Source organism: Cetorhinus maximus, chromosome 7, assembly GCF_964194155.1.
Source record: "Cetorhinus maximus chromosome 7, sCetMax3.hap1.1, whole genome shotgun sequence".
Taxonomy (NCBI): Eukaryota; Metazoa; Chordata; class Chondrichthyes; order Lamniformes; family Cetorhinidae; genus Cetorhinus; species Cetorhinus maximus.
In genome coordinates this window covers 53,921,101-53,939,282 of record NC_135885.1, presented here as the reverse complement: position 1 = coordinate 53,939,282, position 18,182 = coordinate 53,921,101, and the positions used below count along the sequence as shown (strand labels likewise).

Below are 18,182 nucleotides of genomic sequence, written 5' to 3'. Positions count from 1 at the left end.
TCTACGTCTCTAATACTGACCTTATGTGTACTGGCATGTCACAAGATATCTCACTACAACATTAAGGTGTTTGCCAACTTTAAATGTAGTTACGACATACAGGATTTCAAACTGCATCTCTTTAGATTTTAAAATGACAAAATCAAGCCAGCAAAGAAATTAAGAAGAATCTTGGTGGTTTTATCAAAAGTTAGAGAGAGGAGACTAATTTCAGAGCATCTTTTATCTGCACTTTTTGTGACTGAAATAAATCCCTTTTACATCCACTTCTTTGTTGCTGACAGAAGGGTAGATTTTATGTGTTCTTGCATATTGCTGGGTTCCTTACTTTGTGCACTGGGCCCATAACTTTCCAGTGCGTCTGGTCACGCCATTTGAAATATGTTGCTGCATGAGGAATTGAAAAATCTCCTCTGTCATGAATATTGAATCCCTGCTCTATTTCTATCCTATATCTCCTAATGTTACTGTCCATGATTGCCATTACTTTTAGTCTTATCTTATGTTATTGTGTGAAGTCTAAACATAAGATGCTGTCATTGTGAGGCAGTAACTCTTGGGAGTTTCCACAATAAAGGTTGCAGAGGCATAGGTTTGAAATGAGTGAAAATCCCTTCACAGCAAAGGAAGGATGCTACCACACTACAGATAGCACCTCTTTTGTCATTTTAATTTCTCTTGACATCCACCCTATCACAGACTTTCCCTTTTGTTCTCTTTTCTACCTGCAACCATTTCACCTTCTTAAAACGTAATACGTTTCTAACTTCTCCCAATTCTGCTGAAAGGTCACAAACCTGAAATGTTAATTGTTCCTCTCTCCACATATGCTGCCCGACATGAGTAATTCCAGCATTTCCAGGTTTTAGTTCAAAAACGTACTCCAGTTATTTAAAAATAACACAATCATGATTTTTGTTTTCTGGTCAATTGCCTTTCCTGATGATCAGAGGAGGTCCTTATAGGCCAGCAATGTAAGAACTGTGGCTTTCCCATCACCAGCTAAAATAGTGGATAGGGCCAATGATGGTACACGAAGAAATCTCTTTCTCACAAGGGGCAATTTTTAAATCCCCTGATGAGTGGGAACAGGAGTTGAAATTACCTTAGGAGACTTACCACCCCATTTCTGCTTCGTTCCCTCCATTTTAACCTCTGTTTTATTAGGTGTTAGGCATCTGAGATGTCCACTGATCACATGTCATTATGACTCAGATACATTTTTGAATGTACAAAAACAGATGTCCCATCCAGTGCTGAACCCACTAATTAGAACCTAGTGAGATTTGTTTCCAAGGGGCAGTCTTTAGAAGGGCACTCAACTACAAGCACTGCAATTTGCTACCTATTAGATTTTTTGGATTTTCACAAAATACTTTGCCTTAGAGATTGCTTTTTTCACTAAATTTATTGACTTACACACCCTTAGTAAGCAAGTAGTTTATAATGGGCACCATTTTTGTTGCTTTGCTGGTTACCTGACACAAGCGGGGGGGGTGGGGGGCGGGGGGTGCGGTTGAAGTGGAGTAGGGGAATGAAGGGGTAAGAAGTCTATGGGGTGGCTGTATCTCTGCAGACAGGCTGTTGCAGACACTACATGTTTATTCAAGACCTGCTGAGTCAAGTGCCATTCAAAATTGGGGACTCATCTGGGATATTTTGTTAAGATATGGCAGGTGGTGTTTGCCAGGCTGACCAAATCCACAAGGTAAGCTTGGCCACGCTATCACAAGAGTTTTGCAATTTGTATTTATTACGAAAAGGTTTGGGCACTGAATTCAGAAGTAATGAGTCCGCTAACACCTTTAGAGATTTTAAAAATTAGATTAAAACATTCATTAACAAAAGAAAAGAATTAAAACACATACACAAGATTACAGTTGCAGCATTGTTTAATATAATAACTCCCAAGATTCCTAATTAACCTGACTCCCAACTACACACTCCCTTTAAGGCAACAGTCCAAAATAGATTTTAAATTTAGAGAGGCATCCAGCAAGGTTACCACAAGCACACGCTCAACAGTGGAATTCCAAAGGCTTTTCACACAATTTTGGTAAGTGGAACAGCAGACTTCTGCAAAGTGGCTAGTGGCTTTTCTCCCCAAGTCTGTTTCACACGGTGTATCTTTCAGATCTTACATGGCCACCCCTGATGCATCCTCCTTTAAATATATTTCTTCCTCTTTAATCTGTAAATCCCATTGTTCCCAATGTCTTTAGAATTTACTTTTTTCATGCTATAAAAATCTTCCATGTTGCCAATATGCCCTTTTCCTTTTGGGAAAAAAAAATAAACGTAATAACCTTGCCCTATTTATCTTGTTAGTTGTAAACATCCTACCATCCCTTTGAAAATCAAATAGCTCCCCACTTATCTTAAATTGCAAATCTCATTCACACCCTATCTGCTGAGACTTTTATCCTAGCTCACTAATTAGCATTTCAAAAACCCTTTTTACACCTAGCTCCTGATAATTTTGACCTTGCAGTCTATCCGACTCTTTCAATTAAATCAGCCACCCACGGAACCATACGCATACACACACATAAGCCTACCTTACAATATCCCATAAAATCAAAATGGAACTTAATCCAGATAAGTGTGAGGTGATGCACTTGGGCGGGACAAACAAGGCACGGGAATACACGATGAATGGTAGGACCCTGGAAGTACCGAGGATCAGAGGGACCTTGGTGTGCATGTCCACCAGTCCCTTAAGGTAGCGGAACAGATAGATAAGGTGGTTAAGAAGGCATACGGCATACTTGCCTTTAAAAGCCGAGGCATAGAATACAAGAGGAGGGAGGTTATGCTGAAACTGTATAAAACGCTGGTTAGGCCACCGCTAGAATATTGTATACAGTATGGAATCCGCATTATAGGAAGGATGTGATTGCACTAGAGAGAGTGCAGAGGAGATTTACCAGGATGTTGCATGGGCTGGAGAGTTTTAGTTAGGAGGAGTGAATGGATAGACTGGGGCTATTTTCCCTGGAGCAGAGGAGATTGACGGGGGACATGATTGAGGTATATAAAATTATGAGGGGCATAGATAGGGTAGACAGAAAGGAATTTTTCCCCTTTTTGGAGGGATCAATAACCAGTGGGCAAAGGTTTAAGGTAAGGGGCAGGAGGTTCAGAGGGGATGTGAGGAAGAATTCTTTCACCCTGAGGGTGGTGGGAATCTGGAACTCACTGCCTGAAAGGGTGGTAGAGGCAGAAACCCTCATAACATTTAAGAATTATTTGGATGTGCACTTGCGATGCCACGGCATACAAGGCTATGGGCCTATTGCTGGAAAATGGGATTAGAATAGTTAGGTACTTGTTTGACCGGCGCAGACTCAATGGGCCGTGAAAAACCTTTTCCTGTGCTGTCGACCTCTATATCTCTATGACTGTTATGAAAAATATGATAGTTTTGTCACAATCAGCAATTTCTGGAAGTTTTTTAAAATTCATTCACTGGGTGGGGCTTCTCTGGCTGGGCCAGCTTTTGTTGCCCATCCCTAGTTGCCTTTGAGAAGGTGGTGAGCTGCCTTCTTGAGCCGCTGCAGTCCATGTGGTGTAGGTACACCCACAGAGCTGTTAGGAAGGGAGTTCTAGGATTTTGACCCGGCGACAGTGAAGGAACGGCGATATATTTCCAAGTCAGGATGGTAAGTGATTTGGAGGGGAACTTCCAGGTGGTGATGTTCCCATCTATTTGCTGCCCTTGCCCTTCTAGATGGTAGTGGTCATGGGTTTGGAAGGTGCTGTCGAAGGGGCCTTGGTGAATTCCTGCAATGCATCTTGTGGATGGTACACACTGCTGCTTCTGTGTGTCAGTGGTGGAGGGAGTGAATGTTTGTGGATGTGCCAATCAAGTGGGCTGCTTTGTCCTGGACAATGTCGAGCTTCTTGAGTGTTACGGGAGCTGCAGACAGGCAAGTGGGGAGTATTCCATCACACACCTGACTTGTGCCTTATAGATTGTGACAGGCTCTGGGCAGTCAGGAGGTGAGTTACCCATCATACAACTCCTAGCCTCTGACCTGCTCTTGTAGCCACAGTATTTATCTGGCTAGTCCAATTCAGTTTCTAGTCAATGGTAACCCCCCAGGATGTTGATAGTGGCGGATTCAGTGATGGTAATGCCATTGAACATCATGGGGCGATGGTTGGATTCTCTCTTGTTGGAGATGGTCCTTGTCTGGCACTTGTGTGACGTGAAAGTTACTTGCTACTTGTCAGCCCAAGCCTGGATATTGTCCAGGTCTTGCTGCATTTGGACATGGACACCTTCAGTATCTGAGGAGTTGCAAATGGTGCTGAACATTGTGTGATCATCAGCAAACATCCCCACTTCTAACCTTATGATGGAAGGGAGGTCATTGATGAAGTAGCTAAAGATGGTTGGGCTGAGGACACTACCCTGAGCAACTCCTGCAGCTTGGGCCTCAGAGGACCAGGACCCTCAAACTGCAGCACTTTGGATTCCAGTGGGGCGTTCTGGTTCAGCTAGCTTTCTGGCAGCATGATGGACATTGATTGAAGGGGAGAGCAATATGTGCCACTCCAATGCTAGTGACACAGACTCCTAGTGTGAAGGCCCAGTGGAGGTGGTCACAAACTCTAGGATAGACTGCAGAATGCTGATACCCTCCAAACTTTCAGCCATGATACAACAATTCCTTAACAACCTTTTTAATACCTCGTACAATTGCATGAGTGCTTGAAAGGAGTTTGCTTTTGAATGTTGGGTACCTGAAGTTAGTATTTCTATCTTTCAGTGAAGATATCCCTTGTCGCGCTGTCTCCTGGGCTGTCATTTCTACTATTCATCTGCTGCTATTAACTTGTGCTGGGCCCTGCTATCTCTCTCTAACACACCCAGATTGATAATCCCCATAGTGATACTTGGGGCTACTGGAGTGTGTGATGGTGCTTCTGAAGGAATTGCTCTCTTCCGCATCAGATGCTTACAACCTAGAGAAAGGGGTGAATTTGAATGGCACTGACATGAGGTTGTCATCCAGCTGGTTTTGCAACTGCTTGAACATAATAGAAAGTCAAGTATTAAGCAAATACCCAATCAGTGTCACTCTAATCTTGCCAACTTCAATGCTTTTTGCTCTTGAGCTGCCTGTGATATCCAGGGCTGTTTGCTCCACTTGACTTAGGGTTTGGATATTAGCTGGTCTTCCCTCAGTCTCGCTTCTTCACTTGTGTTGTTGGACATATTTTCCTACAGAAACAGAGGGAGAGATTTATTGAGAGATATTGCAATGTGATATGCATGCATGTGTATAGGTATATGCTAAAAGGAGGAGAAAAAGCAAGCTGTGAGTAGGAAAGGGTGGTGTTCAGTGGAAAGAATCTGGCTGGACTGAAGTTAGAGAGGAGTCAACAGAGAAGTTCATTGTTTTTCGATTGTTACCAGTTCATAACAGAATGCTTTTTGTGGCTGTTGTGTGGGTATGATTGAAATGAGGAGAGATGGTATAGTGTTCCCTTATGGCTGGTGTAGAAGGATGTGGTGCAGGGGAGAAAGTGTTTAGTGTGCTGGGGGAAGAGGAGGTGGGAAAGTGTGTAGCAGAGAAATTGAATGTCAGAAGAGAAAGGCCTGGGGGTGTTTGTGCATAAATCTTTGAAGTTGGCAGGACAGGTTAACTAAGCAATTAATGAAGCATATGGGATCCCGGGCTTATAAATAGATGCACAAAGCACATGAGCCAAGAAGTTATGTTAAACCTGGATAAAAGATTAATTGGCCCCAGCTGGAGTATTGTACCCAATTCCTGGCACCGCACTTCAGGAAGTATGTGAAGGCCTTGGAAAGGGTACAGAGGAGATTTAATGGAGTGGTCCCAGGAATGAGGGATTACAGATGTGTGGGTAGTTTGGAGAAAGTAGGGTTGTTCGTAGAACATAGACCATTGAGGTGATTTGGTAGAGGTGGTTAAATTATGAAAGGGTTAGATAGAGTAAATAAAGAGAAACTGTTTCCAGTAGCAGGCGGCACGGTGGCGCACTGGTTAGCGCTGCTGCCTCACAGCTGCAGGGACCCGGGTTCAATCCTGACCTCGGGTGTCTGTGTGGAGTTTGCATGTTTCCCCCGCATCTGCGTGGGTTTCTGCCGGGTGCTCTGGTTTCCCCCTACTGTCCAAAGATGTGCTGATTAGGTGGATTGGCTATGGTAAATTGTCCCTCTGTGTCTGTGTGTGCCCTGTGATGGAGTAGCATCCTGTCCTGGGTGTACCCTGCCTAGTGCCCATTGTCTGTTGGGATAGGCTCCAACTCCCTGCGACCCTGAATGGGATGAAGTGGTTCTGGAAAAAGTGAGTGCTTCCAGTAGCTGAAGAGTCATTAACAAGATGGCACAAATTTAAGGTGATTGGTAAAAGAACCAGAGGGTGACATGAAAAAAGATTTTACATAACGAGTGGTTAGGACTTAAAATATACTGCCTGAGAAGATGGTGGATTAGTAACTTTCAAAAGAGAATTGGATAAATACTTGGAGAATACATTTGGGATATAAAGAAAGAGCAGGGGACTGGGACTAATTGCATAGCTGTTTGAAAGAGCTAGCACAGGTTTAATGGGTCAAATGACCACCTCCTGTGCTGCACTGTTCTATGATTCTTTAAAGACCTGTACTCTCACTTGCTGCTCTGGTCGGAATGGATTTCCCTTCATTGAATCCAGGTTCTGGGAGTGATGCTCCTCACATTGACGCACCTTTCTCCTGGTTTGTTTAATGTTCTTCTTTTGCATCTTTTTCCATCTAATGTCTTTCTGTACCCTCGTCTCTTCAACTAACATTCAGTCTTTAAATAGCACTCAGCAGGCCTACCAGAGATCCTGCCTTGAAAGTGAGCCGGCTGTCCATCCCAATGCAATCAAGTGGTCAGCCTGTCAATCTAGTGTTAATGAGGCCTAACAGTTAAAGTGCTCAGAATGGTGATGTCAGGGGTGCATCGCACCCATCCCTTCCCCCATAGCCAATTAACATTCCCCCTAAAAACTCAAATGCCTTTCACGTATTCCTATCCTGTCCTAGTCAAGGCTTCTAAACCTTTCGGTGCCCAGTAAACTGAATTGAGGATCTTCTCCCAGCATCTTCAGATCCTTTATGATCCCCATGAAGGCCATAAACCAAAAGAGTCAAAATTACCGAATGAAACAAAACAATCAATTGACAAAATTTCACTTTTTATAAATTTTACTTTAACAATCAAGCCAAAATCAACATAAATTGAACATAAACATCACGGTCAATATAAACTATAAATTGCACATTAAATAGCAGATACAACAAAGATAAATCTCATGAATTTACAGGGCAGTCCACTCACCATATAGGGCACCAATTTCAGCCACAAAGTCCTTCAAGGCTTTGAACTTCCGCAGATAAAAGTCGAGCTCCTTTTCTTCAAAGATTTAGTCACCGATTCTCATCCGACAGCAGCTTCCAATCAAGCTGAGTTCCACAGGTACAATCTTCAACAAAATCACCTACTTCTCCAGAACCACCTCAACTCTGCTCACAACGATTTTGATGGCATAGATCTACCAGTATGACATTTATCCAAACACTGGGTGACAAACTTGGGCATTATACAGCGGAGCCTCGTCAGTCAATTATTTTAAGTCACAGGAACAGCTGCAGCAACCTTGTATTTGCCTTTGTTTTCTTCAGCATGCTTGCACTGCACCGTTGGGTGATCTGAGCTCTGATGGCTGTGTCTTTTAGTTGGTTTAAACCAGTTTGAGTTCCCCTAGAAAGCAGTGTCAATGCAACCCAACAAGTGCTTTGGGCAAGATGGTGGCTTAATGGGAATATAACTGGTCTAATAATCTAGAGACATAGGCTAATGTCTCTGGATACGTGGGTTCAAATCCCACCACGGCAGCTGGTGGAATTTAAATTCACTTAATAAATGGTGACCATGAAACTATCATTGTTATAAAAACCCATCTGGTTCATTAATGTCTTTAGGGAAGAAAATCAGCCATCCTTACCCGGTTTGGCCTACATGTGACTCCAGCTCCCTGGCAATATGGTTGACTCTTAACTGCCCTCTGAAGCAGCCCTAGAAAGCCACTCAGTTCAAAGGCAATTAGGGACAGGCAACAAATGATGGTCTTGCCAGTGACACCCACATCCCATGACAGAATAAAAAAATGCACCCAGCAGTTCAGACAATAGCTCGCATATCGTCCCCCACTGGTTGCACGAACTGCAGATTCCAACACATCTTCCATGATTTTGCTGCACCTTATCAGATGGTAAAATTTCCTGAATGCTAAAATGACGCATTATTGCAACTCTGCCTTCCAGAATTCCCTCTTCAATTTACTCTGCCTTGCTAAGTTTTACATTCTTCTAGAAACTCTTCATCCCCCTCTCCAAATATACACATTTTTAGCTACTATTTTGATCTACATAATTGGTTGGGAAGATCCTAAGTAAATGATTGGTACATCAAGGCATCATGGATGCAGAATCATCTCCCATAACTCTGTCTCACAACCAGTTACTACTGCAACACAAACACATAAAATGCTGGAAAAAAACTCAGCAGGTCTGACAGCATCTGTGGAGACTCTCCACAGATGCTGTCAGAGCTGCTGAGTTTTTCCAGTATTTTCTGTTTCAGATTTCCAGCATCCGCAGTATTTTGCTTTTATACTACTGTAACACACTGCTTTGCCCTACCCCACAAGTCCTTATTTTATTTATTCCTGATTGTTGCTGAGGTTTTGTTTTTGACTAGATCTAATTATAAATAAGCTATCTAAAACTCTGCCAGAGTTAAGTGCTTGCATTTGGTAATTACTTTCCTTATTGGGCAGGAGTATCGAGAGGAAATCGATACAAATGGTGGCAACAACTTGCATTTGTTGATTTATTTTCTTTGTTCATGCATGTGGGCATTGGTGGTTTTTGAACTGCTGCATTCCAGAAAGGGCATTAACTCTCATCTCAGCTCTGGAATGGAGCTCTTTTGTCCACATTGGGATCAACGTTGTAATGAGGTCTGGAAGCGAGTGGTTCTAGCAGAAACCAAACTGAGCATTGGTGAGCAAATTGTTAGTGAGAGAATGCCATTTGATAGCATTGTTAATGACAACTTCTATCACTTTGCTGATATTTGAGAGTAGATTAATGGAGCAGTAATTGGCCGTATTGGATTTGTCCTGCTTTTTGTAGTCGGGACGTACCTGGGCGGTTTTCCATTTTCTTGGTTAGATGCCAGTGTTGTAGTTCTACTGGCTAGAGATATGGCTAGTTCTGTAGCACAAGTCTTCAGCACCACAACCGTGATGTTGTCAGGACCCATAGCTTTTGCTATATCCAGTTTGCTCAGTCCTTTATTAATATCAAGTGGAGTAAATCACAGAATCACACAGTGCAGAAGAGGCCCTTTGACCCATCGAGTCTGCACCGACACGTGGGTAATACCTGACCTACCTACCTAATCCCATTTACCGCACTTGGCTCATAGCCTTGAATGTTTGGACGTGCCAAGTGCTCATCCAGGTACTTTTTAAAGGATGTGAGGCAACCCGCCTCCAACACCCTCCCAGGCAGCGCATTCCAGACCTTCACCACCCTCTGGGTAAAAAGGTTTTTCCTCTCATCCCCCTAAACCTCCTGCCCCTCACCTTGAATTTGTGTCCCCTCATGACTGACCCTTCACCTAAGGGGAACAGCTGCTCCCTATCCACCCTGTCCATGCCCCTCATAATCTTGTACACCTCAATCAGGTCACCCCTCAGTCTTCTCTACTCCAATGAAAACAACCCAAGTCTATCCAACCTCTCTTCATAACTTAGATGTTTCATCCCAGGCAACATCCTGGTGAATCTCCTCTGCACCCTCTCCAGTGCAATCACATCCTTCCTATAATGTGGCAACCAGAACTGCACACAGTACTCCAGCTGTGGCCTCACCAAGGTTCCATACAATTCCAACATGACCGCTCTACTTTTGTAATCTATGCCTCGATTGATAAAGGCAAGTGTCCCATATGCCTTTTTCACCACCCCACCCCACCCTTACGCCTTCAGAGATCTATGGACAAACATGCCAAGGTCCCTTTGTTCTTCAGAACTTCCTAGTGTCATGCCGTTCATTAAATACTTCCTTGTCAAATTACTCCTCCTAAAGTGTATCGCCTCACACTTTTCAGGGTTAAATTCCATCTGCCACTTATCTGCCCATTTGACCATCCCGTCTATATCTTCCTGTAGCCCAAGACACTCAACCTCACTGTTAACCACCCGGCTAATCTTTGTGTCATCCGCAAACTTACTAATCCTACCCCCCACATAGTCATCTATGTCGTTTATGAAAATGACGAATAATAGGGGACCCAGCGCAGATCCCTGTGATACGCCACTGGACTGGCTTCCAGTCACTAAAGCAGCCTTCTGTCATCACCCTCTGTCCCCTACAACTAAGCCACATTTTGAATCCACCTTATCAAATTACCCTGTATCCCATGTGCATTTGCTGCCATTATAAGTCTCCCATCTGGGACCTTGTCAAAGGCTTTGCTGAAATCCATATAAATTACATCAACTGCACTACCCTCATCTACACACCTGGTCACTTGCTCAAAAAATTCAATCAAATTTGTTGGGCATGACCTCCCTCTGACAAAGCCATGCTGACTATCCCTGATCAAACCTTGCCTCTCCAAGTGGAGATAGATTCTCTCCTTCAGAATTTTCTCCAATTGTTTCCCCACCACTGACGTGAGACTCACTGGCCTGTAGTTCCCTGCCTTATCTCTTAAATCCCTTCTTAAATAGCGGAACCACATTAGCTGTTCTCCAGTCCTCTGCCACCTCCCCCGTGGCCAGAGAGGAATTAAAAATTTGGGTCAGAGCCCCTGCGATCTCCTCCCTTGCCTCCTTCAGCAGTCTGGGACACAAATCATCCGGAGCTGAAGATTTGTCCACTTTTAAGCCTGCCGACACCTCCAATACCTTGTCACTCGCTATATCAATTTACTCAAGAACCTCACAGTCTTTCTCCCTGAGTTCCATACCTTCATCCTCATTCTCTTGGGTGAAGACAGATGTGAAGTATTCGTTCAATGCTCTACCAATGTCCTCTGGCTCCACCCGTAGATTGCCCCTTTGGTTCCTAATGGGCCCTACTCTTTCCCTAGTTGTCCTCTTCCCATTGACATACTATAAGAATATCTTGGGATTTTCCCTACTTTTACCAGCCAGAGCTTTCTCATATCCCCTCTTTGTTCTCCGAATTGCTTTCTTAAACTCCACCCTGCACTTTCTGTCCCCCACTAATACCTCCACTGATATGCTCCCCTTGTACCTGCTAAAAGCCTCTCTTTCCTTCTCATCGTATCCTGAATATCTCTGGTCATCCATGATTCTCTGGGCTTGTTACCCCTTCCTATCACCCCAGAGGGAACATGTTGAGCCTGTACCCTCCCCATTTCCTTTTTGAATACCCCCCACTGCTCTTCTGTAGATTTCCCCACAAGTAGCTGTTCCCAGTCTACCTTGGCCAGATCCTGCCTTATTTTACTGAAGTCTGCTCTCCCCCAATCCAATACGTTTTTTTGCAACTTTTCTATTTCTTTGTCCAGAACAAGCTTAAATTGTACCATGTTTTGGTCGCTATCACTAAAATGCTCCCCCACCACCACCTCAGCCACCTGTCCGGCTTCATTCCCCAGAATTAGGTCCAGCACTGCGCCGTCCCTTGTTGGACCCTCTACATATTGACCTAAAAAGTTCTCCTGTACACATTTCAAGAAAACCACTCCATCCAAGCCCTTAACACTATGTCTACCCCAATTAATGTTGGGAAAGTTGAAATCACCTAATATAATTACCCTATTGTTATTGTCTTTACACACCTCCGCAAATTGTGCACATATTTGCTCCTCAATTTCCCGCTGACTATCTGGGATTTATTATAAACATCTAACAATGTGGTTGCCCCTTTTTTGTTCCTAAGCTCTACCCAAAAAGCTTCATTCGATGCCCCCTCCAAGATATCATCTCTCCTTACTGCAGTAACTGACTCCTTAACTAATAATGCAATGCCTCCTCCTCTTTTACTCCTTCCCTTGTCTCGCCTGAAGATTCTATATCCCAGAATGTTGAGCTGCCAATCCTGCCCCTCCCTCAACCACATCTCTGTGATGGCTACGATATCACAATTCCACGTGTCAACCCTCACCCTTAACTCATCCGTTTTACATGTAATACTCCTGGCATTAAAGTAGAGGCCATGCAGCCTTGCCTTACTGCCTTGAAACTTAATGCAGCTGTACTCCCCCTGACTTGATTGTTTTACTGTATTATGATGTGTCCCTATTCTGCTAACATTCTGTGTCCCCTCCCCCTGCCGAATTAGTTTAAACCCCTCCCAACAGCACTAGCAAATCCGCCTGCAAGGATGTTAGTCCTGCCCTGGTTCAGGTGTAGACTGTCTCACTTGTACAGGTCCCACCTTCCCCAGAGACGATCCCAGTGATCCAGAAATCTAAAACCCTCCCTCCTGCACCAACTCTTAAGCCACTTATTCATCTGCGCTATTTTCCTATTTCTGTGCTCGCTAGTACATGGCACTGGGAGTAATCCAGAGATTACAACCCAAGAGATCCTGCTTTTTAGTTTACTGCCTAACTTCCTGAATTCTTGATGCAAGACCTCATCCCTCTTTCTTCCTATGTCATTCGTACCAACATGTACCATGATCTCTGCCTTATCACCCTCCCCCTTCAGGATGTCTTGCAGCCGTTCAGTGACATCCCGGACCCTGGCACCAGGGAGGCAACACACCATCCTGGAGTCATGTTGACGGCCACAGTAGCGCCTATCTGTTCGCCTGACTATAGAATCCCCTATTACTATTGCTCTTCCTCGCTTCTTCCCCTCCTGCAATGACAGGCTGCTTGTGGTGCCAGAAGCTTGGCTCTGTCTGCACTCCCTGGAGGAACCAGCCTCTAAAATGGAATACCGATTTGCGAGTGGGACTCCAGGGGACTCTTGAACTATATACCTGTTTCTCTTGGACTGCCTGGAGGTCACCCATTCCCTTCCTACCTCAAGTCCCTTCAGCTGCGGTGTGACCACCTCCCTAAACATGCTATCCATGATGCTCTCAGACTCGCGGGTGCTCCACAGTGTCCCCAGCCGCCGTTCCAGCTCTGAAACCTGAGCTTCCAGGAGCGGCAGCTAGACACACTTCCTGCACACATGCTGGTCCTGGGCACTGGAAGTGTTCCCGGCTTCCTACATGGAGCATGAGGAGCACACCATGGCTTTGAGCTCTCCTGCCATGACTTATCCCTTTAAATTAAACCTTTTAAATCAATTACAATCGTCCCTTTCTTAAATAGAGTTGAGGTGAGCTGAGATGACCCACACTAGTTAAGCTTCAAATAGTAATCAACACCTATTCAGGCCCTAACCAGGCTTCAGGTGATTGACAGTTAACTGTCACACAATCAGCTGAGTCAGCTACCTTACCAACCTTTTAACTAGACTACTGAACTTACAAAAATTAAAGAGAAAGACTTACCAGTTCAATTCCCCCTGTGCACCAAATTGCCAATACCCACACTCACTCTGGCTGTGTCTCACTCAAGATGAGGTCTCTCCCCTGCTTGTGTGCAAGCACACTGAATTGGCTGAAGACTGGTACCTGTGATGCTGGAGACTAAGAGAGACCGAAGTGGATCATCCATGTTCAGTCTTGTCTTTTGCACACAGGTGCTGGGCTCCTCCATCGTTGAGGATGGGGATGTTTGTGGTAAGAGGAAGGGTGGGGCCGATTAGGGCCCAAAACTGGAATCTGCGCATGGATGTATGGCTGAGATACTAAATGAGTATTTTGCAAGGAAGAGAATGCTGCCAAAGTCATAGTGAAAAAGGAGCTGGTTGAGATACTGACTGGACCAAAAATTGATGAAGAAGTAGTATTTGAAAGCCATACTTAAAATTTAAGTCGCCAGGACCAGATGTGATGCATCGAGGATGCTGAGGGCAGTAAGGGTGTAATGATGGAGGCACTGGTCATAATCTTCCAATCCTCCTTTGGTATGGGGTTGGTACCAGAGGACTGGAGAATTGCAAATGTTGTGTTCAAAAAAGGGTGCAAGGATAAACCAAGCAATTATAAGCCAGTAAATTTAACCTCAATGGTGGGAAAGCTGTTGGAGATGATAATCCAGGACAAAATTAACAATCACTGGCTGAAGTGCAGATTAGCAAATCATGTTGAACTTGATTGAGCTTTTTGATGAGGTAACCAGGATGGTCGATGTGGTGTAGATGGACTTCTGAAAGGTGTTTGATAAAATGTCACATTATAGAAGTTTAAACTCATGGAATAAAGGGGACAGTGGCAGCATAGATACAAAGTTTAGCTGAGTGACAAGAAACACTGAATTGTGGTGAACAGTTGTTTTTCAACTGGAGGAAAGTATACAGTGGGTTCCCTAGGGGCCAATACTTGGACCACTGCTATTCTTGATATATATTAATAATTTAGAGTTTGGTGTTCAGGGCCCAAAACATGGAAGTATTGTAAACTGTGAGGAGGCTAGTTGATGGACTTGAAGAAGACATAGGCTGGTGGAATGGGTGGTCATGTGGCAGATGAAATTTAATGCAGCAAAGCATGAAGCGGTACATTTTGGTATGAAAAATGAGGAGAGGCAATATAAAATAAAGGGTACAATTCTAAAGGGGTGCAGGAACAGGGAGACCTGAGCATATATGTGCACAAATCTTTAAAGATGGCAGGACAAGTTGAGAAAGTGGTTAAAAAGACATGCGGGATGCTGGGCTTTATAAATAATAGAGGCATATGGTACAAAAGCAAGAAAGTTATGATGAATCTTTATAAAATGAGTAATGTGGTATATGAATTTAAGTGCCAGTATGATGCTGGATATATAGGACGTACATCCCAAAGACTGGCAGATCATGTCAAACAGTATGTCCCTTCCACTGTTCGCAATAGACAAGGTATAAACCGTACCCAACCAGCCCGTGCTTGCAAAACTCAAAACACAGTGTCCAACATTAGATGTGATTCCTCGATTGGACAACATTTGCTAAATAATCCTCAGCGTGCTAAAAATTACGCTGACAACCAATTTAAGATTTTCAGTCGAGCTGGCAGTGTGGCACGTTTGTGTGTATTGGAAGCTAAATATATTAATACACAGGGCCCTGTTCTTTGCAGGCAGAAAGAACATGTACAGACATTGTGCCTGTTTCAGCTAAACAAAATAAATGATAGCCATTCACTGCTTCATTCCTAAGGGCAATGTCTTGACCAATCAGAGTCAAGCTGCCTGGTTTAAATTTCAAACAATGCTTTGCAGCTTACGTCAGTCACCATTAACTGGTGCATTCTCCATGGCAGCACCTCTACCAATGTGTCCATTTGCCAACCAATCAGCACTCTCTTCTCATACATTATAAAGTTGTTGCTTTCCCTGACATTGGTATTCTTGTGATTGTCCTGATGAGTGCAAGACAAAAAGCTGTGACAAAATTTCTTTCTTCAGCAAAACTCAAGTTTTTAACTGCCAAATGACTATCGTTATAAAACTCTGGTTCGGCCTGAGCTGAAGTATTGTGCCCAATTTGGGCACCACACTTTAGGAAGGACATGAAGGTTTTGAAGAGGGCACAGAAAAGGTATATAAGAATGATTCCAAGAATGAGAGACCACAGTTTTGTGGATAGTTTGGAGAAGCTAAGATTGTTCTCCTTAGGGTAGAGAAGGTTGAGAGGAGAATTGATAAAGTTCTCAAAATCGTGGGGGATGTACATAGGGGGAGAAACTGTTCCCATTGGCAGAATGGTTGAAAACCCCAAATTAAGTTGGCAAAAGAACTAGAGGCGATATGAGGAAGTCTGGAATGTAGTACCTGAAAGTGTACTGGAGGTAGATACAATTGGGATTTTCAAAAGAGAATTGGATAAGCACCTGAAAGAAAAAAAATTGCAGGGCTAAGGGGAAAGGGAAGGGGAATGGGTCTAGTTGAGCTGTTCTTGCAGTGTCAGCACAGACACAGCAGAGGGCCATTTGGCCCCCTGCTGTGATGTAACTACTCCAGGATTAATACTTCTGTGCGTCTGCATATTTCACTAATCTATTTACATCCTCCTTATAGGTCTGTTATTATCATTCTCATTGTTTACTGCAATTCTAAGTTTCGTGTCTTTTGTCAACTTTGAAATGATGTGTACAAATATGTTGTTGCATTAACTATAGTATCGTATAGCAGAATTTTAACCCATATTTGTTGGAACAGAAAAACTGCTGGCTTGTAGAAGCTACTCAGACTTGCTGCTTCTGTAAATTCTCAGCCAGTGTTGCATCTGATCCATTATTGGAGTAGCAGATGAAGACATGTACTTTCCATCTGGTTATCCAAATACTATGACCTGCGAGATAAGTGCTCATTACAATTGCTACAACCAAATCAAGCATTGCTGCTGTGTTGAGAGTTTGTTCCACATAAACTGCTCCTCCCCTTGCCTTGGAATAGACTTCAGCGAATTTGCTGTACACTGTTATTACAATCCTGTCATTAGAATTGATTGTACGTTTTGGGTTATTTTGCACAGGGTAAATTAATTCAGGATCATCCAACATACTTCAATTAATGGATATCTCTTCTAACACAGCAGTTAAGGAAATTGTGATTTTTGTTGCAGTTTAAAAACATAAGCATGGAATGAAAAAAAGGCCATTTAGTTCAGCAAGCTTTTTCTTTCCACACTGCATCTATAGTCTCGCTTTTGAAAATTCTCGCAGCCATTTAATTCCTGAGGACATGTGCTACATAAACAATCCCCAAACTTTAAAGGTAAAACAGTTCATCTTGATCTGTCATTCTCCTTGAATGTTATTTACCTCATCCAGCCCTTGCTGAATAAGAATCATCTCAGTATATCATTGTGTCAGTAGTTTGAATGTTAGGGCTGAATCAGAGCTGCAATGTCATAGCCTCGTCTTTGGCTTGCACTCCCTGCAAGTACGACTCTGTGCTGGGTGCATGAAATCAGTGCAATTGTGACAAGACACAAACTGCTTTATTACTGAAATGTATATTCTCCCTCCAACAGATTCTTTGCTGGGATGAAAAAGCTTTCTATATCGAACAGGAATTCATCTCTTGCAGGGACAGCTTTGTGTGCGCTACCATGCTGTGTCGACAGAACGTATTGTACAGCACCCCAGACAAGTTGCTGCAAATCCTGTGTAAGAGGAAGGTGGAATGCCCAGATTTTACCGAAGAGCTACAGTTGTGGATCAAATACAACCTGGCCAACAGTGCAAAGCTGAAAGCGTAGAAGGAACCAAACAGCCCTGGGCAAATGATCAAGAAACAGGAACGGTAGAGATCCGTGGTGATATTAGCAGTAGTGTGTTACTGTAATTTCAACTTTCAGCCAGAGGCTTCGTTTCATTTAAACTCCTTATAAAATAATTTATGTTTCAATGGAAAAGTTTAGAATCACTGATATGAGCTTTACATTATAAATCAATAACCTCAGATGGTACATTCCTCAAAACCTGTATTGTTATTGTTGTTTTGTTCTTGTGAGATCTTAATTGTTCAATAGATAAATATACAACTACTGCTGGCTTGAGAAAATTATATTTATCATTTTCAGGAGATCTTTGTCAATGTGTATTAAAATTACTATATCCCCACGTCTTACCTCAAAGTTCAATGTATTCCTTTTGTATGTGATGTCTATCGCTATTGCTGTAATATGATTTTCTATTACCATTAATTCCCATACCTGGACGTGTCTAATTTATATTGGTGGGGAGGGGATTTGCTGGTCTGAATAAACCAGCAAAGGAAAAGCTGGTGAGCACCTATCTGCCTGTCTGAATTTATTTTCAGGTAGACCTTTAATTGATCACCCAGTACTCTTATCCAAAACAGGTGAACAGCTGTTTAAATAAGTAAATCAAAGTTGTAGGACCTGCTTGTAATTTTAGTATGCATTGCACATGATTGTTGTAACCAGACATTGAGCAGATTAACCATCATCCCTTAAAGGGACCATTGGAGGATACTTAAAAAACCTAAATTTAAAACTAAAGATAACATTGGCCACTGTGCCATCTCTTTCTTGGATATTGTAGGCAACAACATATTCTTA

The 18,182-nt window shown here is 43.1% G+C and overlaps 1 protein-coding gene across 1 annotated transcript in view; it reads left to right on the top strand.

The window, feature by feature from the left end:
* LOC144682801 (protein THEM6-like) overlaps window positions 1-17,810 on the top strand; it is a 45,807-nt gene extending 27,997 nt beyond the window's left edge. The window contains exon 4 of the mRNA XM_078545520.1: window positions 17,130-17,810. Within this exon, the coding sequence (XP_078401646.1) occupies window positions 17,130-17,357 (228 nt within the window). The 3' untranslated portion in view covers window positions 17,358-17,810. The remainder of the gene's footprint in view (window positions 1-17,129) is intronic.
* The last annotated feature ends 372 nt before the right edge of the window (window positions 17,811-18,182 follow it).